Genomic DNA, 18905 nt, shown 5'->3' with positions numbered 1-18905 from the left:
GCCTGACACAGACCCTCCCCCCATTTTAAACAGGCTTCCCCAGCCTGTGGGGGCAGGGCCAGCAGCCAAGCAGTCGAGTTTCCTGGGCGACAGCACCAGCTATGCGGAGGGCAGGGACCCAGGGCATTAATTACCAAGGCAGTGCGCATGCATGATATCCTCCAGACCAATGTGGTCCCAGATTCGGCCCTTTCGGGGAGGGCTTAACCCTGCAAAGATGGTGCCCTCCTGTAAGCTATGTGTGTGTCACGCTCACACAGGGACAATGGCTCCTATCCCTGCAGCTCCCACGCCGAAGCCACTCAATTCAGTCCTTTCCTGCATGTCTGTGGGCCTCCCGAACTGCCACCCCTGCACCAGAAATCAGGTAAGGGCCCTCAAGGGAGTGAGTCTGTGTGCTGGCTCTGTAAGAGGGCATCTGGGTTTCCAGCCACCTTGTGCCCAGGAAGGGCAGACAGAGTCCTCACTGATTTTCACTGCTAGATGCCATGGGAACGCCTTCCTGGCTCAGGAACCCGGGGCTGCAGAGCCCAGCGTGGGGCTGGGGGTGCCGTGCCGGGGTGGGGGAGGGGAAGATGCTTACTAGACTTACATGGTGATCACTTCAAAAGGCATATAAATGTCTAGTCATTACGTCGCAAATTTGAAATTAATAGTATTGTATGTCAAGTACTCATGAAAAATAAATTTCAAAGAAAGGAGCAAGGACTAGAGTAGTTCTACTTTTAAGTTTTTGAGGTACCTCCATACTGTTTTCCATAGTGGCTGCAGCAATTTGCATTCCCACCAACAGTGCACAAGGGTTCCCTTTTCTCCAAATCCTCACCAACACTTGTTGTTTACTGACTTATTGATGATGGCCATTCTGACAGGAGTGAGGTGATATCTCATTGTGGTTTTTATTTGCATTTCTCTGATTAGTGACCTTGGTCATCTTTTCATATGTCTATTAGCCATCTGTATGTCTGTCCTCTTTGGAAAAATGTCTATTCAGATCCTCCACCCATTTTTAATTGAATTTTAAATTAGTCCAAAGTGAAAGACACTACTCTTGCAATATGGCCTGGCCTCAATATAACATAGGGGACGGAGAGAACTGTCCTGGAAATGGGACCCTAAATTATAACACAGTTCTCCAACTAAACCTCTTCTGTAAACAAAAAGGAAAAAGGAATAGAGATCTTATATGTACAGACCCTCATGGTCTTCTATCAAGATCCAAAAAAAAAAAAAAAAGTCTCCTGGAAAATTCGTTATGCTCACACTGCCGTGGCTGCCCCACCTAAAGATAAACCTGACCTCCTGGATGATCCCCTTCTATCGGGAACACCATTGTCCCAACAGGAGAGGGACTGACCAGCCAGCGAGTTCCAGGGCCGGAATACCCAGTTTCCTCAGCTTCCTCTCACCCTCTACTCCACCTGCAAGGTCTCCTACTTCACCTCCTCTCGACGCGCTTCTATAGCCCACTTTGCCAAAAGAGATGGCTGAACCTCGCCCTGCACATACCAGAATGGAGCTTCTTACTATCCAGATTCTACCAAACTATGTCCGCTCAGAGAGGTTGCAAATGCAGATCCAGGGACCATTAGGATCCACGTCCCATTCTCCCTGACAGTCCTTGCCAATGCAAAATTAAGTTAGGGTGCTTTTCTGAGGACCCAAGTTGATTTACTGATGAGTTCCAGGCCTTAACGATGTGTTTCGACCCAGCAAGTCTAATTCCTATGACCGGGAACTGACCTTTAGATAATTATATCATTATAATCTCATTTATATTGTGGTTACTATGACTACCAGCAGGCATCTGATGCCATGACAGTTCTGGAGAAACCAAGTAAGGAAGAGAAGGAAACTGAGGACCCCACTGACGGAAGAAACTGAGGAGCCTCCTCAATGGGACATCACCAATTCCCGCCCCAGGGGGTATAAATACCCTTGATTGGGAGGGATTTCCTCAGAGCCACTGGCTCTTCGAGTTTCGTCCTCACTTCCCTCTCAAGTGTGTACTTTCTTTTCCTGAAATAATAAATAAATAAATAAAATTTAAAAAGGAGAAGATATTCTCAGCATCAACCTGTGATTTCATGATTGTTGAAATTCTTCAATGACGTAAGAAGGTATAAACTGCTTTTATAACAATAAAACAAAACTATAATTAGAGAGCCACATAATATTGCCTTTTCTTTCCAAAATTTTAATGTGTATTTTTAATAGAACATACAAAATATTTCTCATCCATTTAACAAATTAATCCAAAAGAAAAAAATGAAATAACTTGATTACTATTATGTTTATAAAATAAGTTTTTAGCAAGATACATAGAAGTAATATTTTAAACATTTTATAACAATCTGACATAAAACAAATAAAACATTTTTGAAATGACAAAAACCAGTTTACCTAACCTGCATTCCTTTAAAGAGACATTTGTACTTCTTGTCCTGGCTTGAAAACAGAACAACAACAACAACAAAAACCCTCGAATTACTTTCTTTCATCCAAATCAATGAACTATATTGGCTAAACTGAATAAAGTTCACAAGGATACGTGTTGATAAAAGCGATAAGTGCAAACAAAATTCAGGCAAACCTGACAATATCAAGTAAATGGTAAGTTTAGAAGGACCTTCCATAATAAAATGCCTTTAATTTACTTGGTGCTATTACAGGTTTCAAAGGGCACACACGTACCTACTGCACGTCTGATCCTCACAGCATTCCTGAAGGAGGAAAGAACGGCATTCCTGTTTTACTGAACAGAAACTAAGGCTACTCATTTAGGATCATACAGCTTGATCAGTGACACAAACACACCTATCAATGGCCTTGAAACACGGGACAGGATTTCCTGTTGGTAGATTTACCTTCCTAACTCCATCAAGATATGATCCAAGCATCAAAAAAGTGAGTTCCTGGAGGTCTGGAAGACAGACTCCAGACATAATAAGTGATAAGAAAATTCAGCTCAAGACTTCTCATGTGCTACACAATTTACAGTAAGACACTAGGATAAAAAGGAAGGCTAATAGAAGGGAAGAGGAAGAATGATCTGAGAGACCATAACATGGCCAGCTTCCATCAGAATCTAGAACACACTGAAAAAAATGGTCATAACTGGAAAGCCAATTATTCAGACCAAAGTGACAAGGGGACATAAACATAGAAAGGCAGGAAATTATTCATTTTACTAGCTCAGTGTTTGGCACACATCCCTATGTAAATCATCCTAAAAGTTCTTTGAGGTAGACAAATGTTAGGAATGCACTGAGTTCACGTTAAACAATAAAAAGTAAGGAGACACTGAGGAGAGGCCCTATCTTTAACGCTACCATAAAAAAAAAATCGGGGCCGGCCCGGTGGCTCAGGCGGTTAGAGCTCCGTGCTCCTAACTCCGAAGGCTGCCGGTTCGATTCCCACATGGGCCAGTGGGCTCTCAACCACAAGGTTGCCAGTTCAATTCCTCGAGTCCCACAAGGGATGGTGGGCTCTGCCCCCTGCAACTAAAATTGAACACGGCACCTTGAGCTGAGCTGCCACTGAGCTCCCGGATGACTGAAAGAACAACAACTTGAAGCTGAACAGAACCCTCCACAACTAAGATTGAAAGGACAACAATTTGACCATTGTTCCCCAATAAAGTCCTGTTCCCCTTCCCCAATAAAATCTTCAAAAAAAAAAAAAAAATCCAGTTATTAGTAAAAATTCTTTTTGATAAAGTGCTTAGATGCTAGTAGCCATTTTATTCCTACCTGTGAAGATTGAGAGTATCTGACAGCTAAAGGAAGAAAGCCAAGTGGGACCTTTCAAAGAAAGCCTCCCAGAGTTTACAGCAAGTTCATAACACTTTGGAACTCGTCTACTTGGATCGCATTGTTTCCCCTGCTCAGTTCATCAAGCAGGAGCTCCAGTGGGCTTCCTGGCCAGGTCTCCATGATTCCCTGCCATGTGATGCTCCTCCTCCCAAAGTACCACCACACTTGTGCACTGCTGTCACTGTGTTGTCTGTCAGCGACTCACAAGGCACATACATAAACCCTGTCTCTCCAGTTTGGAATCTTCAGGACCTAGCATTCCCTGAGGACTCATTAATCAAGAGCCCATCTGACTTGCTCTCTCAAGCAGTTCATCTGATATAACATGAACAAACTGGGGGTTTGCAGTTCTTCACATAAAATTCAATAAATTATCCTGAAAACCCACTTGTATTCCTTTTTCTGCCCCCCACCCCTCAAAAGGGAAAATTAGTCTTTCAGGACAAAGGAGTAGGTTACAACCTTAGTTCCTCTTTCTGACCCCATTTTTTTACAGTTACATTTCTTTTATTAAAATATCCTTATGTATGTATTTACAAGTAAAATTAAGTCACAAGAATGGCAACAACATATATGATTCTTAATGACATAAGAACAAATTTCTCTGATACCATGTACGGTAAAAGTAAAGAAAGAAATTCCTGTGCTTGAACATTATTTTTAAATACTTAATGAATTTGAAAATATGAACTTTCACTTGAAAGATTTCCAGGGAAAGAAACATTATGAATGGGATGAAGGGAAATAGCTATTCAAAGGGACATATTTTTGTACTTGTTTTGCTCCAATTTCTGCTACATAGATTGCTCCAGTCTTCCCACTGACGTCTAAGAGATGAGGTGAAACTTGATCTGCTAATTGGATTGAGCTGATCACAGTACAGTTGCCAATGCTTCCTACAGGGGGCGCTGCCACAAACAAGAGCCTGCTAAGATTCAGCTGGGCTATAATCAAGTAATTCCCATCAGGAGTAAATCTAAGGAGAAAGACATTGCATAACAAATATATGCAGAATTAACATAAGTGTTTATTTTCTCAACATTTTTATCCCCTACAATGCTAAACAATAATAGGCACTCACTTGTTGAAGGTTTTTCCTTTCCTAAAGTTATTTTATTGGCCTTTCTGGTTGATACATTATTTGCAACACATTTCCCAGATTCATAATACACTGGATTGGATTTTAATTGCCTCCAATATATTTACAATGTAACACACACACACACACACACACACACACACACACACTCCTAACAACAATAAAAACAAGTAAAAACCTGTCACAGTGTTTCATGAATTTATATACCAAACTGCTTATTGGATTGATTAATTTGTTCTATAAATACTGAGTTCCTAATGTGCCTACACTATACAAGGTAGCAAGAATACGGTTGTGAGCAAGAAACCCAAATATCTACTTTCTTTTGCCTTTATATTCTAGTGGGAGAATAAACAATGAAGAAATAGATAAGAGATGAAAATAGAAGGGCAAAATAGGGACCATGATGAGACCAAGATGAAACCTTAAGTGAGTCAAGGGATACAGTGATGGGGGTGTGTTTGAGGGTTAGGCATGGGAGCCGGCTATCGTAAACAAAGGGTCACCAAAAGCAAGAATTGGAGGGGCTCAGAGAGAAGGCCAGACGAGTGTTGAAGAGTTCTTTTAAAAAGAATTTTAAATTGATCTAATTCTGTTGATGAGGGAACGAGATTTGTGATGACAGACATAGCCAAAGATTAGTTTAATAAAAAAAAAAATAATATGGGGAAAGGCTGTAGGGCGGGTCCAGCATACAACACCTGCAATATTTGGGTCACACAGCACACAGGCAGTGCAGTTGCCTGGAATTTGAAATATGATTACATGTTCTCTGCATATTTGGTTCCTTCCCCTTTCACTGTTTAAAATTAACGATAAATATTTTAAACTTTCAGCTAGCTCTTCAGAGAAGCTAACATAAAGCAAATAAAACAAGCATTTTAAATTTTTTTAAAAAAGCAATTACCTGACTGAAGAAGGTCCCTCTTCTGTGAAACAATTATTCCATGCTCCTAACCACTCCCCACTGTCTTTATCAAATACTTGAATTCTTTTATTTCCTCGGTCAGCAACCCACACCTGAAACAGAAAAAATAATTTTACTGGGAAAGATCCACATCATAATGAGAAGGAAAAAAAAAAGATGGGGAGAGGATGAATGTTTATTTTCATTAATTTCACATACATTATCTCATTTAGTACTCAGAGGACCCCAAAGAATAAGGTCTTAAAAGCCCCATTTTCAGATAGGAAATTAAAGTTCAGAAAGGTTAAAATATCATGTTTGAAGTGAGCTTACAAGTAGGAGAACTATTTATGGCCATCTGTATTAACCCAAAGCCTATAATGCTCTGACTGCTAGACTAAACATTTGGATAACTATAAAACTGGAGCACTCCAGTATAACACAGAGGATTTGTAGATACTGAAGCAACAGCATTCTTTCATTCCTCTAACCAGCACTCACTGTCACGGAGTACTTCCAACTTGTCAGTTCCTGGGCCAGGTAATACAATAAAGACAAGGAAAAGCAGCCTTGCTCCTCAAGAGCTGAAGCTCAGGGGAAGCCAGGTATTCAAACACACTGCAATCAATATCATTAAAACTCTATTGCTGTAACCGAGCTAGGTCCAAAGTGCCAAAGCACTTAAAGAGGAAGCTTGGGAGATTCTAGTAACACACAAAGAATGATAGCAGGCTAACAATAGCTTTAATTAAGTTTGCTATTGGCTGTGATGTGTTAGTAAGGAAACTATCCTTCTAAAACAGGAAGGTACATTCTAAATGGCATTTCAAGTATTGTACTTGATCTCTGCAACCTATGGCATACATACAGTGAAATGGCTTTGAATGATGTGGCTAGGGCTGTAGAGAGCTATGTAAGAATGGACTGGAAGAGTGGGCCAACCCTACTGACCTCCACTTCCCCACGTCAGGATCTTCAGATTTCTTAGGGTTGTGGATTCAGGAACTGTTTGTTCAGGGTAACCCTGACTATAGCTTTTTCAGTGCGTGTGAGTTTTGGTAGTGACTGAATTCATCTCCAGTCAGAAACAAATAAAGACTAACTGCAATAGTCTTTAGAAAGGCTATTGATCCCTAAGTAATTTCTCAAGATCTTTTCCAGATCTATATGATTCTTTGCTAAGGATGGGTTTCCTTAAAGATTTTTGGGATTACTATCTTAGTGACCAAGGAAGAAATATAGATTAGTCCCTAGGACTGAAAGACATTTCAGATTGTTAGCATTATTTTCCCTACTCAGTGGATTTTGATCATGAGAAATCTTGTCTAAGAAACAAGTCTAACTCTGGAACTAATTATCTTTTCATATAGCGTTGGAATGATGATTAAATGAATTAATCATGTAAAATGCTTTGAGTAGCATTGCTGTTGTTATAAAAACACCAAGTGTGTAGAAATAACTCTTTTGTTTTTCCTCACTCAGTAATGCCAGAGTATCCCTATGAAATGATCTCCAAGGCCTCGCTCCAAAGATGTTCGTCACCATGTTGAACTGACCTGGGTCTTGGATGCTCAGAAACTTGATCTTGTTCTTATCCCATGAGGAGAATAGTGAATTCTAACTTTCTAGTTCCCAATTTACATAGAAAGTTCAAATGTTCAGCTACCTTCCTATTTTTGATGGGAAACACTTGAAAATTTTATGATCAAAACATCCTCACTTTGTCAACATAGGAAGCCAAATCATAATCCAGAAAGTTGCTTGCTGAGCGCAGAATGAGAAGTGGAAATGGATTAAATTTCTAATGGCATGAAGCCAAGAGAGTCTGATGCATCCACTGTGCACCAAGACATTAGTCATTTAACAAATATGCGTTAGACGACTACCACGTGCTAAACACTAGATATAAGGCTAACGAGATCCAGCATGTGTCCTCATACAGCCTACACTATGTTAGCGGAGACAATTAAATTGCTCTATTATAGCATGATAGTTACTGTAAGGGGGAAGTACAGGCTACTATAGGAAAACAGGAGAAACTAATAGAAGACATTTTGGGTTTGGTTATAGGATGGTAACCCCAAAGAAGTGATATGCATGTTTAAAGGTGTGTAGAAATAAAAGAGGTCATAGTAGACAGGGGCAGAAAAATAAGAAATGGATTGTAATTTGTTGGTTATAGCTTTCTGCTCCCTAAAAAAGTACAGCTAGTAAAATCAAGAGTATGCCCAGATGGCTGGTTTTTAAGCTTCCAAGATTAATCTCTTCCATCTCCCATTTGATCAATACATTCTAGAATTAACTTAGTTTCATTCTAGATTTTAAAATATATTTGAATACTCATAGTAGTTTTCCTAGTAGGAGGGCAACTCTTTTTTTTTTTTTTTAAGATAACTTCACTTATGCTCTGTTCCATCATTTGTTCCTTCTGCCTTTTAAGTGACATAGGAAATCTATTTTGCTGATTTCTGAGTATTTGGGAACTCCCTTCATTATAGGAATCAAATATTTAAACGGAATATGTGGGTATACCCAGCCCAGAAGGAATTGTCCAGACATACCCAGATATACACATCCACTGACACACATGCATATCCACATGTCCAGACACACACAGGTGCACCAAGATCCCTATATACAAGCCCAGATACACACACCTAGACACACATAAACATATTCAGGTACACAATTCCAGACAAACGACACTGTATTTTTACCCGACCAACTGAATCCAGTGTAACACTGTGAGGTATGTTGAACTTAGCAGGCCCTGTCCCATTTTCTCCATGCAGCCAAAGCATTATGAAATCTACAAATGGTAAACATATATGGTCAGAGCAACATACAGAATACCTAATGCATTTGCATATTCTATTTTATGTCATAGGTTATAGCAAATTATGTTATAGCAAATTATTCAATTATAACCTCTTTCCTCGCTTTGTTTATATACCCATTTGCCTAATTCTTATGCTTTACAAAAAAAAAACACCACCAAAATCCCTTGTTTCAAGCAATTACTCTATAATACTTCTTCAATGATTATCTCCAAGTGAATTTTTCATCACTCGAAATAATTGTTTAGGGGCGGCTGGATGGCTCAGTTGGTTAGAGCGTGAGCTGTGAACAGCAGGGTTGCTGGTTCAATTTCCACATGGGCCAATGAGCTGCACCCTCCACAACTAGACTGGGGACAGTGAGCTGCCGCTGAGCTTCCGATGTGTGTGTGTGTGGGGGGGGGGGGGCGGATGGCTCAGGTGGTTAGAGCGCCAGCTCTAAGCGACAAGGTTGCCGGTTTAATTCCCATGTGGGATGGTAGGCTGCACCCCCTGCAACTGAAGATTAAAAACAGTGACTGGACTTGGAGCTGAGCTGCGCCCTCCATGGCTGGACTGAGGGACGATGACTTGACTTGGAGCTGATGAGCCCTGGAGAAACACACTGTTACCCAATAAAAAAAAAAAATATTTTTTTCAAAATCATTGTTTAGGGTTCATGTCAACCTCTCCCTCAAACTGGTTCCCCTTCCCAACTAACATGTTCTTTGGTATTACCATTCCTCTGAGCTTAAATATTCACATTACGTTTTTATAGTCTATCTCCTTTATTATTACCCTGTAGTGGGTTGAATTGTGGCCCCCTAAAAGATATGTCCAGTAACTACTATGAAGGTGACCTTACTGGAAATAAGGTCTTTGCAGATATAATTAAGTTAGGAATTTTGAGATGAGATGATCCTGGATTTAGGGTGGACTCTTCATTCAATGACTAGTTTTCTTATAAGAGAAAGGAGAGGGAGATTTGAGATACAGAGAGAAGAAGCCCATGTGAAGACAGAGGCAGAGACTAGAGTGACATTGTCACAAGCTAAGGAATGTCTGAGTCACCGGAAGCAGGAAGACGCAGGGAAGGAGTCTCCCCTCGTGCCTTTGGAAGGAGAATGGCCCACCCTAAAGATTTTAGACTTCTGGGTTCCAAAATCCACGAGAGTATAAATTTCTGTTTAAGCCAGTTTGTAGCAATTCATTGCAGCAGCCACAAGAAACTAGTGCACCTATATTCAATCTGTCTCCTAAATCTGGTTCTTTCTTACATAATTTTTTTGATTCTCACTTTATTTCCACCTCACCTCCCTTTAACTGTCACCAAACAAATTCAGTTACTAGATGATAAAATAGCTACATATAACTACATAACCTCCATATGACAGAGCTTACTGTAAATATATCCTGATATCATACTGTCTTGTAAAAATTCTGTAACATCACTTTTCTATTAAAAAACCTCAGAGACTCTTTACAGGCAAAATTATGGCTTCATATTATGGCTTAGATATGCTGTGGAAGACAGACTATTCCATGACACGACCCATGCGCTAGATCTGGGCCAGAACAGAGATCACCTCCCATAAATCCCCTGGGAGACTGACTGTCTGATCTTCCCCTCCCCTGCACCCCAAGGCTGGTTCCTGGAACAGGCAGTTGCTCTGCCCTCCACACGTGAGGCCTTGACCCCTTATTTGGGACAGGTCACCACCAGTACACCTACTTATCCTGCATGTCGTGCGGGGAAGCCTGCGGGGTCTCTGCTCCCGCTCCCCATACAAGAACGCAGGACATGGTGAGGCCAAAAAGGAACACCCACGGAGCCATAGGCAGGGGAGTCATACCACTACGGTCTCACTGGAGGCTGGGTTCACTGGACGTGCGACCTGCTGTCCCTTTTGTCTGCAACCCACCGACGACTCTCTTTCACTCTCTTCCACTCTCCTCTCTCCTCTTCTTCTCTTCTCTCTCTCTGCTAGCGTAGCCACAGCAGTTATATTAGTGGCCATTGGCTCACTGGCTACAGCTGACGGCCAACTAGCCACAGCTGATGGCCATGCAATCACAGTTGGCCATTTACTACCTGAGCCAGCACCTGTCTATGTGAGGCCGAGAGCCTGGAAACTACTTTCTGGGGCTCTGCCCCCACACTGCACTATCCCATTATAGACAATTCTTTAGCACCTGCCATGCAGCCTAGGGGACATCCGCATCATCTTGCTGCCGCCCAAGATGTCCTTCCTATGTAAGTTCCCTTAAACTCTTGATGTAATGCTGAGGTTGTCAGACTCTTTCTTTGGTCTCTTGGCCTTGGGAAATTTTCACAACATAAGCTCTCAAGAATATCTCAAATCTTATTTTCTACTATTCAAAAGTGCATCCTAAGCTCCGTTCCTAAAAAAGACCTGCTATTATCACCTGCAGACTTTGTGTGATAAAGGCTTGTGAACCCTCCTCCCATCCCGCTCTCCTCCCCTCAAAATCAGTTTAGTGCAAGAACTATTTCCTTCATGAAGTCTTGTCCTACTTCTCCGGTCAACAGTTGTTTCTCCTCCTAATCTTCTTTTACAATTTTATTCATCTTATTAACAATCAGTAGCATATAGTAGCATTTAACTGTTTCATTTCTAATAAACCTGCACCTAAAGTACTACTGAGGTTGCAAAGCAGGGAATTCAATAAAATACTTGCTGATCAATCAACCTGCAAGGTACCTGCAGCTGTGGGATGCCAGGTTTCTAATCCCCCAACTCTTAATTGGCTAGAATAACCACTTATTTCTTGAGCCCACTATCTGTTCTCATACTGCCTCCTGTTCATTTCAAAGGAAACGCCTAGCTTTTGGTGAAGAAGCAAGTCTATTGTCAGAATCGTTAATTATTGGCCATCCCACGGATCTGTTTTGGTTTTGCCCTAGAATACACGTGAGCCCTTTATACACAGATTCATTGTCGTGTGGGGAGTCATGTGGGAGACCCTGCTCGCTGCGCCATGTGTCATGTGGGGCAGCATGTGGGGTCTCTGGTCCCGCTCCCCACACAAGAATGCAGGATATGGTGAGGCCAAAAAGGAACACCCACGGAGCCACAGATAGGGGATTCGTGCCACTATATTCTCGCTGGCGGCTGGGATGGAGACACAGGAAGCAGGAGCTACACTGTCCACAACCCGCCGTCCTAACTGCAATCCGCTCTTGCTAGTTCAGCCACCATCTTCTTGCTAGCCCCCATTTTCTCCTAGCATAGCCACAGCAGTTATATTAGTGGCCAATGGCTCACTGGTTACAACTGACGGCCAACTAGCCACAGCTGATGGCCATCCAATCACAGTTGATGGCCATTTACTACCCAAGTGAGCACCTTTCTACGTGAGGCCGAGAGCCTGGAAACTGCACTCCTGGCTCTGTCCCCACATTCATATACAACAGTTACAATATTATACCAAGTATCAAATTAAATCCAACTTATTAAATAATATTCTTATAATATCATATAAAATTAAGTCACGTACCTTGGGACAACTTGATCAATCTGTTATTCAATCCTCCATCTCCATCCACAATGTAAATATCTCCTGTGTCCTCTACATATAATTCTGCAGGGTTATCAAACTGCAAGGGATTCAAACCAGTGCCTTTTTTGCCTGGGGTACCCAAGACTTGAACAAGATCACCGAAGGAATTGTATTTCTTAATAGTATGACCATAGAATCCTATAAAGACATGCACATTTCACAAATATAACCACTGTACAAACATTCCTGTTTTTCAAATACAGTTGACCCTTGAACAACAGGGGATGGGGGGAAGGTGGTTAGGGGTACCAACACCTGCACAGTAGAAAAATCCATGTATAGCTTTTGACACCCCCAAAACTTAACTGCTAATAGCCTACTGCTGACTGGAACTTATCAATAACATAAAAAGTCAACTAACACAAATTTTGTATGTTATATGTATTATACATATACTGTATTCTTACAATAAAGCTGAAGAAAATGTTATTAAGAAATCGTAAGGAAAATACATTCATAATATTTATTGGAAAAATCTGCATATAAGTGGACCTGTGTAATTCAAACACATGTTGTTCAAGGGCCAACTGTAAGCTGAGAGCAAAAATTGACAGAATTAAACAGTAATAAAAAGTGAATAGAAAAAAAAAAGTGAATAGGTTCAAATAATTGAATGTTGTATTTGATAAACAATAGAGTTTCTTCATCAGTCATAGCCAAATATGTTTATGAAGTAAAATCTTAGGTACTCCAAAATAAGTAGATTCTAAATTGAAAGAAATAAAACTAAAAAAGCTGACTCCTCACACAGAAAGCTCATGTTAAATTATTGGCACACCATGTTCTGTTTTAATCTTATTACCTTGAATAAGCATTACTTGTAAAAGGAAATCAAGAAGGAACAATTTATATCTGACAACTGTTATTGCACTCGTTCAAGTGCAGATCTCGAATTTCAGTAGGTCAACAAAAAAGTGCTCTATAATAGAGATTTTTTTTTTTTTAAACTACATTTTCTGGGTATCAGAAAAATGGTGGCATGAGGTGTCCCCCTTGATCTCTCATCTTGAAGTTACAAGAAGTTGAACAGCCATAGGAATCTCTGCACAACACACACACAGACGCCTGAGAGATCCATACATCGAAACATCTGAAGGTGGGTGAATTGGGGCAAACAGGAGGAGGGAAGGGAGAAGTGCCCAGATGGGTGCCACAGAGCTCACTGCAGTCCTGGGAGAGGGGAGGCTTGAGACCGCAGGTGCACTGTCTATGGCCCACAATCCTGCCTAAGTGATCAGCTTGATTCGGTTGAACACAGTGATGGGGCCGAGACCCTGGGGCAAAGACCAAATATAGGACTGTGACAGCTGTGGTCTAGGAGCCCTCACTGCCAGGCAGGAAACAAAGCCAGGGGGCTTGGCCACCTACCCCCACCCTCCCAGAGCTCTCCTCACTGCATCCTCCCAGTGTTAGTAGTGGGCCCCAGAAGAAATTGTAGCAGTCAGTTGTTGGGTTAAAGAGCAGAATATCTACAGTCTGAGAACTGGAGAAACAGTTCCTGAACGGCACACTGCAGCTAATCTCAGAGATAAGGGAGGAGATGTTCAAGTGAGGCAGCTGTGGTCTGGCAGTCACCATTACCAAGAGGAGAACAAAGACCAGCCGCCTCTCCCCAACCATGGCATAGCCACCTTTAAGAGCTGATCGCAGTGGGGGTACTCAGGGCTGCTGAGGTTCACAGCTGTGATTCTAGCTACAGGGACAGCATCAAGATTTCAGGGGCTCAGAATTCCATCGCCCCCACATTCTCCCATGGGGGTGGTGCCCTGAGACCAAGGTGACCTGTTCACAGAGGAGACGCCCACCTCCCCAGGAAATCTCCCACCATGCAAGAAGCCAGAACAGGGCAAAAGAAAATAAAATGCTCCAGAACTATTGGAAAACAAAAGAAAAACCCCTTCTTATCACCCAGCTGCAGAATTCATTCCAGTAGATGCCTAGGTAGAGAAATAACCCATCAATTACCATGAACAACAAAGGTAACAAAGTCAGCTCAGAAAGAAAATTACAACTCTCCAGAAAATAAAATTAAAGACATGAAAATGTGAGACTTAAATCACAGAGAATTAAAGATTGCGGTTCTGAAAAAATTCAACGAGATGCAAGAAAACTCATATAGGCAGTTTAATGAACTCAGAAATAAAATCAATGAACAAAATGAATACTTTACCAGAGACTGAAATTTTAAAAAAGAACCAAACAGAAATTCTGGAGCTGAAGAACTCAATAAAAGAGATGAAGAATGAAACAGCCAGCTTAGGAAATAAAGCTGACCAGATGGAGGAAAGAATTAGTGATATGGAAGACAGAAATCTGGAAATGACACAGATGGAAGGAGAGAGAGACTTGAGAGTTAAAAGAAATGAAAGAACTCTACAAGAACCATCTGACGCCATCAGAAAGAGCAATATATGAATAATAGGTATACCAGAAGGAGAAGAGAGGGAGAAAGACACAGAGAGAGCCTATTCAAACAGTTGACGAGAACGTCCCAATACTTGTTTAGAACTGGATCCTTGAATCCAAGAAACAAGCAACACCTAATTACATCAATCCTAAAAGGCCTCTCCAAGGCACATTATATTGAAACTGTCAAGAATTAATGAAAAGAAAGAATTCTCATGGGAAAAAGATGGTAACGTACAAAGGAAAGCCCATTAGATTATCATCAGACTTCAACAGAAACTCAACAAGCTAGGAGTGGAATCAAATATTCAAACTATTGGAAGAGAGAAATACTAGTCAAGAATAATATACCCAGAAACTGGATAAAGAAGATGTGGTACATATAAACAAATGAATATAACTCAGCCACAACAAAAGATGAAATACTGCCATTTGCAACAATGTGGATGGATCTTGAGATTATCATGCTAAGTGAAATAAGTCAGACAGAAAAAGTTGAGAACCATATGATTTCACTCATGTGGGGTACAAAAAGGAAAACAAGAAATGAACAAGACAAACAAATGAACAAAAACTCACAAACACAGACAACTGTTTAGTGGTTACCAGAGGGTAAGGAAAGAGAGGGTGGTAGAAGAGGTTAAAGGGGGTCAAATCTATGGTGATGGAAGGAGAACTGACTCTGAGTGAACACACAAAGCAATATGTAGATGATGTTTTATAGAATTGTATACACTTGAAACCTATATAATTTTACTAACCAATGTCACTTCAATAAATTTAATAAAAACTTAAAAAAATAATAAACTACATTTTCTACAAGTGGAAACAAATTCAAAATTCAACCCATTAAGTTTTCTTTCCTAAGAAGGGAATAAATCTTTCCAAATCACTAGTCTCTATCTTCTCACATTAAAATTTCTTTGGGTTACAATTATCTTAGAAGGAAAAATATAAAGCAGAATATTAACAAATAGGGAAAAACCACAAAGCAGTGAACCAAAATCAACGTGAAGGCATACCAAGACCAGTAACTGGTAGTTGTTCAAAAGATAAACTGGATACACTGAGCTTACTGGAAATAAAAGTGAATTAGCTTGCATTACAATTCTATTTTGAAAATTTTATTTATTATTATACTTGATTTGGAAGCTTTAGCTGAAGTTTGTAGCAATAATAAGAGAATAAAACATTAAAGAAAGCAACCTCCAAAGTTTCTAATGAACTAGAAAAAGGATAGAATACTAGTAATGGCTTTTTTTAAATGGCTGATTTGCAGCCATGTTTTTATCAAAGGGAATTTATTCCTTTGAAAAATGGGAAGTAATACAAAAACTGTCTTCAGATCTGTGCATGGAAAAAAAGCTATATTGGAAAGAATGAAGAGAGCATGTGTGTTCTTTTTATTTCTGGAATCAGTGAAGTATTTTATTTTTTTAAAAATCACATGAATGGTATCAATTAAAAATAAAGGCCTTTAACAGTGAATTCTAAAAAAAAAAAGTGAAATAGTTCAAATTTTATTATCATGAACTCAGAGGTAATCCAGATTTTTTGGTTTAAATCTAATCTTACCATCCAAAGTACAGCTTGAAATATATAAGGCATTGGCTGAGGCTCAGAAACCTTTTGGGTTCTAAGAACAGACGTGGTAATCGCACTTTTCATAAAAACTGAAGCCTCATTAATTCCAAAATAGCATGTGAATTGCCAGATCTGGGGAAATAGGATGTCCCTCAAGATATGAATGTAACTGGGCCAAGGAATAGTACAAATATTGTCTTTTTGATCCCATTCGTTACCGAGATAATGCCAGGTTATCTCTGGTACTGTCTTGTTTTAAGCCACAAGTATATTCAAACAGCTACCTCTGAAAATTTATCTCCACAGCTGTAAGTTCAACTTGTGGTTACTTTGTTTTTCAGCACATTATACTAAAATATTTGATGGAAGGAAGATTTCAGCCATGCGGTAGTCAGTGGAATTTCAGAAGGGTTAACACCAGCAGTGTTGGGCAACAAAGCAATTCTGGTTTCTTAGTACAATCTCTTTTGAAAGAAAACTGGTAAAGGAAAATGAGAAGCAAGGATTTCATTCATTGGCTTTTAAAGCTTACCATTTTATTTGACTCCATAGAAGAGGTTAGACTTATTTAATCTGAGAAGAGCAATTGATGCTTTAAAGAGGAATAGACTCTTGCCAAGTTAAAAGAAGGATCGTGATAATTATAGCCTTATTAAATGTCTTAATTCTACAGAAGTACACTATATTTTTAGAAATAAGTGATTTCATGAATCATTAAAGAAATTACGACTGGATTCGGTAACTCTGATTTTAAAATGTACAAGCAAGAACATGAGCAAAGATGTAATTTCTAGCAAGATAATTTAATAGATATTAGTACACATACCACTTCCTACATCCGTGATCCAGACAGATTGTTCATGTAGTGTACTGGCTGCAAACATACCATGAGGTGTGTCAACTGTGTAATTCCAGGATCGTAGGAAATATCCATCCTCTGTGAACACTAATACCTTTTGGATGTTATCCCCTCTCTGAAGGTATACAAAAATAACTGCTTAGATAGGATCAGTTTTAAGGAAGTAATCTTTATTTTGGCAAGGAGAAACAAAAATTAAAGGTTAATCAAGGAAATTAGTAACATTTAAAAATCCAGCTTCAAAACCTAAAAATATTAACATCTACCACATTCGAAGCCAAAATACTCACTTGAAACCAATTAAAAAAACAAATCCCACAACTGGCATAATGTAAATGTATATAGTTACTTAGTACAGTAAAACAGGCTATTGTTTCCTTTGTGTTCATAATTTTTTTTTTTTTTTAATACTGATTTTACTTACTTGAGCTATGTAAACCAGTCCATTCAGGGAGTCAACTGCAACACAAAATGTTGTTCCAGTAAAGTATTCTGAATGCTTAGGCCAACTCACATCCAGGCGGTAAAGAATTTCCTCAGTTCTCCAGGAAATTTGAAAAACAAACTCCCTGAAAACCTTAAATGAAATCAGAAGATTAAGATTCAGTTTACCGTCTACGTTAAAAAAGGAAAAAAAGGTTTTACGCATGTCTTGACATCTGACCCAAAGGTCAGAAATGATTGGGAAAAATGGCCTTATATGTTTAAAAACCAAGGCAACCACAATACAAATCTGCAAATTATTTGAGGATATAGTGGGAGCAGGGAAAGAAGAGAAAATAAGGAACATGTCGGTGTACTATACACAAATGCTCCTCGACTTACATGCCGATAAGCCCATCATAAATTGAAAATATGGTAAGTCGAAAACGCATTTACTACACATAACCTACCCAACAGCATCGCTTAGCCTAGCGTATCTTAAACGTGCTCAGAAAACTTACATTAGCCTACAGTTGGGCAATTATCTGGAGTTCCCTTCATCTCAAGAAGCCTTCCTCTTCTCATCAGAGCAAAGACACAGATGTGCGTTTAAAAGACATGATGGGACTCGAAAACACAATATCCAAAAAAAAAAAGTGCTGGCAACACAGTACAATATACTATTAACATATAATATCCGTTGTTTACCCTCCTGATCCTGTGGCTGACGGAGAACCACCTAGCATGCTGAGAGGTAGCATACTTGTACAGCGCTAGCCCGTGGATGAACAGTGTCTAGAATCGTATCGCTTTGGCACCATCATACAGTAGAAAAATCACAGGTCAGGGACCCTCTGTACAAACATGTTAACACTAAGAGACAAGGCAACACCTGGGGGTTCCGCTCCCCCACTCCCCAAGTTTGAGACAAGCTAGTGCGCCCACCACCTCCACCCCAGGAGGGCAGCGTCGCCTCTCAAAAGTGTATCCACACACCCAACAACCATTTCCTCACAATTCAACTCACCGGGGAGGCACAAAAACGCGAATGCAAAACCAGATATACAAGAAAGAAGCCTGCGCCAGCTGCACAGAACCAGAATCTCGCCATGACGAAACAAGAAGCCCGACCCGGAGTTTCCGCAAGCGGCTGGGGGCAGCCGGACAGCCTCAGGTCCACACGGTTCTTGATGCACAGAGCGTCCGGCCCCTGGGCCGAAGCTATTACCTCCAATCGTCCCCCCTGGATGCACGGGGATTGAGAACAGGAAGGGAGCACAGAGAAGGACGGGGAAAAAAAAATTAGAACTCGGATTCCCAGACAATTCCTGGGTCCCCGCCCCCAGATCACGTGCGTGGGCTGACCCAGTGACCACCCTTTCCCGCCCCTAGGGGAGGTCGACGCCGAGGACTT

The 18905-nt window shown here is 40.4% G+C and overlaps 1 protein-coding gene across 1 annotated transcript; it reads right to left on the bottom strand.

Annotated features, from left to right (window-relative positions):
* Positions 1-2181: 2181 nt before the first annotated feature.
* Positions 2182-18856, bottom strand: NHLRC3 (NHL repeat containing 3). The gene is made up of 7 exons (XM_019753563.3): positions 18519-18856; positions 17493-17645; positions 17036-17183; positions 12157-12357; positions 8539-8630; positions 5822-5934; positions 2182-4791 (listed from the first exon to the last, which is right to left on the bottom strand). The coding sequence occupies exons 1-7, from the start codon at positions 18600-18602 to the stop codon at positions 4539-4541; spliced, it is 1044 nt and encodes a 347-aa protein (XP_019609122.3). The 5' UTR covers positions 18603-18856; the 3' UTR covers positions 2182-4538.
* Positions 18857-18905: the final 49 nt, after the last annotated feature.

This window comes from Rhinolophus sinicus, chromosome 16, assembly GCF_057876585.1.
Source record: "Rhinolophus sinicus isolate RSI-liver-muscle chromosome 16, RSI-T2T, whole genome shotgun sequence".
Lineage (NCBI taxonomy): Eukaryota > Metazoa > Chordata > Mammalia > Chiroptera > Rhinolophidae > Rhinolophus > Rhinolophus sinicus.
Note: the sequence above shows the minus strand (reverse complement) of the source record. Positions and strands in the feature narration are given on the sequence as shown.